Source organism: Anolis carolinensis, chromosome 4 (genome assembly GCF_035594765.1).
Source record: "Anolis carolinensis isolate JA03-04 chromosome 4, rAnoCar3.1.pri, whole genome shotgun sequence".
NCBI classification, from domain to species: Eukaryota; Metazoa; Chordata; class Lepidosauria; order Squamata; family Dactyloidae; genus Anolis; species Anolis carolinensis.
The window spans coordinates 221,523,312-221,532,623 of record NC_085844.1 but is presented as its reverse complement, the minus strand read 5'-3'; the positions used below and the strand labels follow the sequence as shown (position 1 = coordinate 221,532,623).

At 43.7% G+C, this 9,312-nt stretch overlaps 1 protein-coding gene across 1 annotated transcript; it reads left to right on the top strand.

The window, feature by feature from the left end:
• The first annotated feature begins 2,078 nt into the window (after positions 1-2,078).
• slc32a1 (solute carrier family 32 member 1) lies at positions 2,079-8,436 on the top strand. Its single transcript, XM_003220590.3, has 2 exons — positions 2,079-2,453; positions 6,277-8,436. The coding sequence occupies exons 1-2, from the start codon at positions 2,079-2,081 to the stop codon at positions 7,462-7,464; spliced, it is 1,563 nt and encodes a 520-aa protein (XP_003220638.1). The 3' UTR covers positions 7,465-8,436.
• Positions 8,437-9,312: the final 876 nt, after the last annotated feature.

Genomic DNA, 9,312 nt, shown 5'->3' with positions numbered 1-9,312 from the left:
CACAGGCAGGATCTTATTTTAGAAATATTTAATTGCCATATTAATAGAAGCGTGAGTGGTTTGGGGGGAGGAGCAGGCGGCCAATGACAGGAGAAAGAGGGGCTCGGGCAGGCTGCTCCGAAGAGGCGGAAGGCTGCAGCCCTGTCCTCACTTGCCCGGGAGGGAGCCTTGCGGGGAAATACGCACCGAATTGCGGTATCTATCAAGGCAGAGAAGGTCTTGTAATGCCTGCCCCCTCGCCATTCCCGTCCATACAGCAGAAAATGGTATTCCTTGCTGCAGGATTGGAAAGGCCAGGGAGTCGAAATATTTTTAAAAAAATACTTGGAATAGTCGTCATGCTTAAAAGCCTACGAAATGCCATGTAGCAAGCAAGACATCAGGTATACTGGTCTCACATGATATATAAGCGCGATCTCCCTGCTTCCATATATACAAAAAGAGCATAAAATACGGTTTTCAAAGGAACTATTGATATTACAAGAATATACGTGACTCTATCGGTATGAGACTCCCCCCCTTCTCTATTTGTGGTATGTATGTATGTGTGTGTGTGTGTGTGTATAATGTGTATGTGTGTATATAGATATATAGTATGTATGTATATATATAATGTGTATGTGTGTATATATATTGTATGTATGTATAAATGTATATATAATGTGTGTATATATGATGTATATATATAATGTGTATATGTATGCATGTATAAATATATAGATAATGTGTATGTGTATATATCGATATATGTACATATATAATCTGTATGTACGGTATGTATGTGTGTGTTGTATCTGTGTGTATACATACATACATACATAGATATATATTGTGCATCAACATATACATAAACATGTACATATTTGGTCTCCCGTATATGCTCTTCTAATACCAATAGCTATTTTGTGGTATGGTATGCTCTTTTACATGTCACAAAACCAAACCATTGAAATCTGAAAGACTGACTTTCCGCCAAGCGAGATCCACATTCCAGATAGAACAAATTCGCCATCTTTTAAAGCTTCCTTCGCCTCCTTTTTCCCTCGACCTCTCTCGCCCAAACCACATGGGATGAGGTCGGGGCGCAGAGAGAAAGAAGACCATCTAAACATCGAAGAAGAAAGCCTGAAGACCCCCCTTCTCCCCCCAAAAAACCCATTAGGGCACTCGTGGGGTCTTTGGCTTCGTGGCCCCTTGCATTGCCTTCTGCACTTGGAGCTTGGAAAGGAGCAGCGGTGGGGTGTGAGGTGGGCCCTCGCCCTCCCCCTCCATCTGCAGTCATTCCGAGGCGTGGGTGTTGCTGTTGGGGAAAGGAGGGGGGGAGGAGGAGGGAGACGTCGATTTTGGTGGGGACTGGCAGTCCCTCCCCCAGAAATGCAGCAAACCCTGCCTGGCGCGAGGCCCCCCTCCGCCTCCCCCCCCTCCCTCCCTCCTTCCTTCCTTGGAAGAGAGGCTGGAGAGGCGTCGTGCGCGCAGCCCAAGGCTTGCGTTGGCAGTCTGGTGATCGCTGCCCGTCCCTTTGCTTTTTTTCCCTTCTCAGTCTCTCTCTCTCTCTCTCTCTCTCTTTTCCCTCCCCCTTCCCTCCCCCAGGCTCCTCTGCACCGCATTGGCACCAAGGAAGCCGGAGCGACAACGCAAACGCCTCTCTCTCTCTCTGTCTGCGCTTCTCCTTCAGGACGAGGAAGGACGCCGTCGGGGGGCAAAGGAGGAGGAAGAGAAGCGCTGGGAGGGCGAGGCTCACCCGCCTGGACCCTCGCCTGGACCCCTTCCCCGCTCTTCTCCGCGCCAAGGGGAGACCGAGGGCCCAGCCTGGAGCTTGGGGACGGTGTCATGGTCCAAGGGGCCCCTCAGGGGAGGCGACGAAGGTCCAGTGCCAAGCGGGAGTGGAGATAGCGCCCCGGTAAGGCCACTCACCCCTTGTCTCCCCCGGAGGCGGCGTTGCGGCGGCTCCCCAAGGCGCAAGGAAGCGCCCCGGCCCCCCCACCCACCCAGGCGCCTGGGCTGCGCCTCGCCTTTCCTGGCCCTCACCTTCGTGCCCACCATTCTCTCCGCTCGCCGCCGAGGCTCCCCTGCCCACCATGGCGACGCTGATCCGCAGCAAGCTCTCCAATGTGGCCACCTCGGTCTCCCACAAGTCCTCGGCCAAAGTCAGCGGCATGTTCGCCCGCATGGGCTTCCAGGCGGCCACCGACGAGGAGGCGGTCGGCTTCGTCCACTGCGACGACCTGGACTACGAGCACCGGCAGGGGCTGCAGATGGACATCCTGAAGTCCGAGGGCAGCGGCGAGGAGGGCGGCGGAGAGGCGCCCTTGGAAGGGGACACCCACTACCAGCGCGACGGCACCGGGCCCCTCCCGCCCTCCGGCTCCAAGGAGCAAGGCCTCTCCCCCGAGCAGGACAGGCCCCGCATCACCGCCTGGGAGGCCGGCTGGAACGTCACCAACGCCATCCAGGTAACGCCCGCCGCCCGCGCCCGCCCCCGGGGCTCTCCTGGCGCCCCTTCCCCTCCCCTCCCCTCCTGGCTTCACTTGGGAAAGGAGGGCACCTAGAACAGACCCTGGCAAAGTTGGGCCCTCCGGGTGTTTTGGACTCCAACTCCCACAATTCCTAACAGCCGGTAGGCTGTTAGGAATTGTGGGAGTTGGAGTCCAAAACACCCGGAGGGCCCAACTTTGCCCATGCCTGATCTAGACCAACCCACGACCAGCCCAGGTGGATAGCCTTGGACATGATGGATGCTAGGAAGAACCTAGGGTTTCAAGACGCATTCTTGGGTGCATAGTGAAGATCCGAGATCTGGAAGGGCCACCCAGTCACCCCATTCTGACACAATCAAAGCACCACAGCCAGACTACGCAGAGAAGTCACTGAAATTCACAAGCCTGTGGGCAATTTCAACAGAAAGGGCGAAACCATGAAAATGAACAAAATATGGCTAACAGTATTAAAAACCTCTAAAATCAGAACAGTAAATAAAGAACACCACTCAGAAAACAGGATTTCCAGTCATCCATCAATCAGGGGCAGCTAACGCCTCCCAACAAAGGATTCCCCCAGGCAGTAAACAGCCAGGCCTTGAAACTGAAAGGCTATTACAGTAGAGTCTCACTTATCCAACACTCGCTTATCCAACGTTCTGGATTATCCAATGTTTTCAATACATCGTGATATTTTGGTGCTAAATTCTTAAATACAGTAATTACTACATAGCATTACTGTGTATTGAACTACTTTTTCTGTCAAATTTGTTGTATAACATGATGTTTTGGTGCTTAATTTGTAAAATCATAACCTAATTTGATGTTTAATAGACTTTTCCTTGATCCCTCCTTATTATCCAACATATTCGCTTATCCAACGTTTTGCCGGCCCGTTTATGTTGGATAAGTGAGACTCTACTGTAAATGCTCATCAAGATGGCCAGTTGAAACATTCACACCTGCCTCAAGCAGACAATAGTTCTTTCTCCCACCCTGGACATTCAACAGATATGTAAACCCCACTTGACTAGTTTCCAACATAATTCACAACCTCTGAGGATGCCTGCCATAGACGTGGGCGAAACGTCAGGAAAGAAGCTTCTGGAACATGGCTATACCGCCCGGAAAACTCACAGCAACCCAGTCTCTAGGAATCATTTGGGAGAAATAGATTTCTTGCATAAGCTTTGGTGGACTCCAAGAATATAAAAGATTGCGACCTTGGGTATGTGTGCGTTTGCCCTGTTACACAAACGTTCCACTTCTTCTTCCTTTCCACATGAATACGCGCCTTTTTAGAATATAAATCTGGTGCATAGCTTCGCTTCTGACACGGTCCTGGACATCAACATGACTGAGGCAACAGATGGCCCAGAGAGGAGCGCTCCTTCCCTCCCTGGGGCGCTTGCCATCCTCCCCGCCTCCACCCCTGTGCATTCGGCTGGATGTAACTCGCAGGAGGAGAAAAGGAACACACAACACGCACCCCCAGCCTTTCCGCTTCCTCTTTTGCGGTGCGGCACGTCGCCTACAATCCATTATTATTATTATTATTATTATTATTATTATTATTATTATTATTATTATTATTATTATTATTCCCCACTTTATCTCTCCTAAGGGGACTCAAAGCGGCTTGATATAAAAGCACTGATATAAAATATTATATCAATTTAATATTATATCATTTAAAATATATAAAAATGCAAACATTAAAATAGAATTAAACACAAGCCGCATTAAAACAAATCACATTTAAAATAATTCAGGACAGTTAAAAAAACCATCCAAACAGTTAAAAACTACACCACCACATCGTAGACACATAGGATGCTAGTAGTTGTAAACTGAATCAATCAATGCACCATCGAAATATTATTACAAATACAGTAGAGTCTTACTTATCCAAGCTAAACGGGCTGGCAGAAGCTTGGATAAGCGAATATCTTGGATAATAAGGAGGGATTAAGAAAAAGCCTATTAAACATCAAATTAGGTTATGATTTTACGAATTAAGTGCCAAAACATCATGTTATACAACAAATTTGACAGAAAAAGTAGTTCAATGTGCAGTAATGTTATGTTGTAATTACGGTATTTACTAATTTAGCACCAAAATATCATTATATATTGAAAACATTGACTACAAAAATGGCTTGGATAACCCAGAAGCTTGGATAAGCGAGGCTTGGATAAGTGAGACTCTACTGTAATACTAATATTAAAACTACTACTACTACTACCACCACCACCACCAATAATAATAATAATAATAATAATCGCAATTCTCATCCTCAACTGCAAAAGTTAAGTGCCTAAAAAGAAGAACTCCTATACAGATAGATTTGCTACACTTGATAGAAGGAAATTACATTCAGGAATGGTTTCCTATTCCCCACTCCGTTTCAATCGGATGTGCTTTCAATCCACAAAGAGAGGAAGTAATATTGATCAAGATGTGTATTCGTATAGCGACAAATTGTATTTACATATCTGTGCTACATTTTTTTCATTTGGGGTTAAGGCGTTGAATAAGAAACTCCCCCAAGATCTCTGCTGACATCGACCCATTCATCGATCTTCCAATTAGGGTCAAACAAAATTCAAGTTGATATTTGCGTGCCTGCCTATACGCTATTTACAGAAAACTTTCTGAGTGTGGGTAGGATATAGCAATCTGAAATTAAATCTACATTAATCGAAACCCAAATAAGAAAGAAACGTTTTCTGTTGAAGCTCAAGATGGCATAAATCCTATTATTATTATTATTATTATTATTATTATTATTATTATTATTATTATTATTATTTCTCGACCTTTACCCTAGGAACCGAGATCCAAATCCTATGCCACTTAAACTGAAGGAACTCCCATGGAATTCAATGGGGTTTACTTCTGAGTAGCCATCTAGGCAGCTATAAAGCAGACCAACCAGCTCTGCAGTTTCTGTCCTTCTCTGAAAGGATCTGTGGTTTGTTAAGGAGCTTAATAAGAATATTTTCTATCCCAAATCCCCTTCAATGTATATTCATAGTAATTCATGAAACAATGTTGGTTTGGACATTCGTGTGACATGGAAGAGAGAAATGAAATTGGCAATAATTGTCAGCATATTAGATGCTATTATGCTCCTGATGATGTGCCAAGAGCTATGTAAATTCAAAACAAAATATACAGCACCAATGGTTCACTTAAGATTCAAAAGGGGTAAGGAATGAGAAAAGACCAGAGTAAGGCTATTTGTCAGTGATTTTAGCAGATCTCTGCGGTGTTAAGTGTGTTTGTGTGTGTGTGGGGGGGGGGGGGGGAATCTGTGAGTCACCTCTTGCATTGCTTGAGATCCCAACAAAAATGGCTATGGAAGTGCATTTCAGATTGCAGCATTAAGATGAGATGATGAACATATTAACAGCAATCCTATTGTGGGTGGTGTATTACTTATGGCTATGTAAACTTTAAAGTGAAATGATTTTATTTTTTCAGAGTTAAAATCACTTAAATTATTGGGATTTTGACTTGTTAAAATTCTGGAAATATTTTGGGATAATACATATATACTCAGTTATCCTAGCTGCATCAGGACTTTGTAATGCACCTGTCTGCTTTTGTTTTAAAAATGATTATATGCAGGAAAACGAAGCATGACATTCTTACAGTCTTAATTTTTATTTGAATACTTTGAACAGGAGGGGGGGATCCAGCATGTTGCTGTCTGCTTTGATTTAAGTATTGGAAGAGAGAATGACCCTAGGGCAAATAAATGAGCAATACAGTCTCCATTTTGTTTCTTTCTAGGGGATGTTTGTCCTCGGTCTGCCCTATGCTATTCTTCATGGTGGATACCTAGGACTCTTTTTAATTATTTTCGCAGCAGTAGTTTGCTGCTACACTGGGAAAATCCTTATTGCCTGTCTCTATGAAGAGAACGAAGATGGGGAGACAGTCAGGGTGAGAGACTCCTATGTGGACATTGCTAACGCTTGCTGTGCTCCCAGGTTTCCCGCCCTTGGGGGCAGGATTGTGAATGTGGCTCAGATCATAGAGTTGGTCATGACCTGCATCCTCTACGTGGTGGTCAGCGGCAACCTGATGTACAATAGCTTCCCCAATTTGCCTGTCTCCCAGAAATCATGGTCCATCATTGCCACAGCAGTGCTCCTGCCTTGTGCTTTCTTGAAGAACCTCAAGGCTGTCTCCAAGTTCAGCTTGCTCTGCACCTTGGCCCATTTTGTGATCAACATTTTAGTGATTGCCTACTGCCTCTCTAGGGCACGTGACTGGGCGTGGGATAAAGTCAAGTTTTACATTGACGTCAAGAAGTTCCCCATCTCCATTGGCATCATTGTCTTCAGTTACACCTCTCAGATCTTTCTGCCTTCCTTGGAAGGGAACATGCAGAACCCCAAGGAATTCCACTGCATGATGAACTGGACTCACATAGCCGCTTGCATCCTGAAGGGACTCTTTGCCTTGGTAGCCTATCTGACTTGGGCTGACGACACAAAAGAAGTCATCACAGACAACTTACCATCAACCATTAGGGCTGTTGTTAACATTTTCCTGGTGTCCAAAGCCTTGTTGTCCTACCCATTGCCCTTCTTTGCAGCTGTGGAGGTCCTGGAGAGATCTCTCTTCCAAGATGGAACCAGGGCCTTCTTCCCCAATTGCTATGCAGGGGATGGAAGGCTCAAATCCTGGGGGCTGACCCTTAGGTGTGCATTGGTGGTTTTCACCCTGTTGATGGCCATTTATGTCCCACATTTTGCTCTCCTGATGGGGCTCACAGGGAGCCTCACAGGGGCCGGCCTCTGTTTCCTCCTTCCCAGCCTCTTCCATCTCAAGCTTTTGTGGAGAAAGCTCTTGTGGCACCATGTCTTCTTTGATGTGGCCATTTTTGTAATAGGTGGTATATGCAGTGTGTCTGGGTTCATTCACTCTTTAGAAGGCCTCATCGAGGCTTTTAGATACAATACAGAAGACTGAAGTCTGGACAGAGCCAGTTTTATTCAGAAGTGGAGGAGAGAGAAAGAGAAATCACACAGAACATCCACATAACCAATTGTTGAGGCATCCCCATGAAAGAGAAATGTTGTTATTTTAGTGAAATATTCCCAAACAATTCTATCATAGAACCTACAGCAAATTTTCCAGATTAAAAGCTTACTCTGCAGACTTTTTAAGTAAACTACTGGGGAAAGAATATATAGATATATATTTTGTATGATTTAGATATTATCAGAGAGAAAATATTTGAATTATTTCCCTGTCCCATTACATTCAATAGTCTAAACTGTCTAATCTTTACAAGGAAAGTCAAGCATTCAATCTGGAAATAGAGATTTTCTGGAAATATTTTGCAAATTTTATGCAATTAAGTCTCATTAAGAAAAAAATATGTCAGCCCAATTGTTTGGAGTCATTGTGCTGAAACATATCATTTGGTGAACCTTTATGTAAGATCTAGACTGTAAATGGCTGTGATGACCAATAATGTCTTCAATGAGCAGTAGTGTTTACATTGTATATTAAATAACCAGTAAGGCTGGCTTAATACTTCCATACCAACTCATGTCCCAAACCAGCGCTTCCCATTTTTGATTAAGAAACCTGGCCTCCAGTGAGATCAGAGACTTGAAGTTCAGTTCTAGATTGGAACTTTTTCCTTTTTAAATTACAAAAAAATAAACAAATAAACAGATTGATAAATCAGTGGATTTGAAAAGTATTCTGGATATGAAACCAACACACACACACACTCTCTCTCACACACACACACTCACACACAAAATCAAACAAGAAAACCATTCTGTGCAACTACCAGATCTGTGGAGCTGTTTCAAATGTATGTGTACTGTAATTGTGGTAAATAAGATGACAAATGTATATCAGAAATTTTATCTTTAACATATAATGTGATACATAAATATATCAAACAATAAAGAGAAACCATAATAACTGTGGCTGGAATTGTTTATTCTGGGGAATGCCTAATATCATTCATACAATATTGTGCTGTAGTGTATTCAAAACATTGCACCTACATTGCATTATTGCAACAATGCCCACAAGTCTGAATTGTATTGGTAGACCCAGCTAGAGAAGATCCATTGAATCAATTATTGAATGGCAAGTGAACCTCTATTTAAATCCAACTGTTTGAAGGATTAGCAATATGATTCAGACCTACATTTGTAATTCTGCATACATTGATGTGTACCTTATTGAATATAGAGGGTTTATAAGCTTGGTCAATAGTGCTGTAGATACAAGCCAGAGTCTGAGAAACCTGGGCTTGTCTATTACGATATGTATGCAGTGGATACAGAGCAGGGTACAAGGTTGCAACATCTTGGATTTCCCGTATAACAGATGTGAACCCCACTAATTCCAGTGGGTCAACAATAACAGTAAGTGTGTGCAGGCTTACATACTCAGTCCCTAATACTAATTATTATCTAACCTAAGTAATAGGAAACCTTTGCTGCTCTAGATGATTTGGATTTCAGCACCAGAAACATGGTCAATGGTGAGCTGAAGTCCAAAACATTGGAAGGGACTCAAATTTCTTATTTCTGTTGCATAGCTTGATGAGAATAACTTTGAGGAACTTTGAGGAACAGAGGCATTCATTGTGAGAAATAGGTTCCTGCTTCACATCCATTCTGAGATGTCTAGACTAGACTAGGAAGGCAAAATAATGTAAGGTTTGACTGGTCTCCCAGCTGATTTTGTTTTGACATAGCATATGTTTATACAAAAGTAGCAATTGTGTTCTCATTTTATAGATGATTTGCTTCCCTTTGGATGAGATGGTAATTGAACTCCAGCTTC

Excerpts from the sequence above, each read along its gene's own strand:
- slc32a1 (XM_003220590.3), top strand. The coding sequence starts at position 2,079 with ATGGCGACGCTGATCCGCAGCAAGCTCTCCAATGTGGCCACCTCGGTC. Across the intron at positions 2,454-6,276 it reads ACGTCACCAACGCCATCCAG|GGGATGTTTGTCCTCGGTCT; the intron begins GTAACGCCCGCC and ends GTTTCTTTCTAG.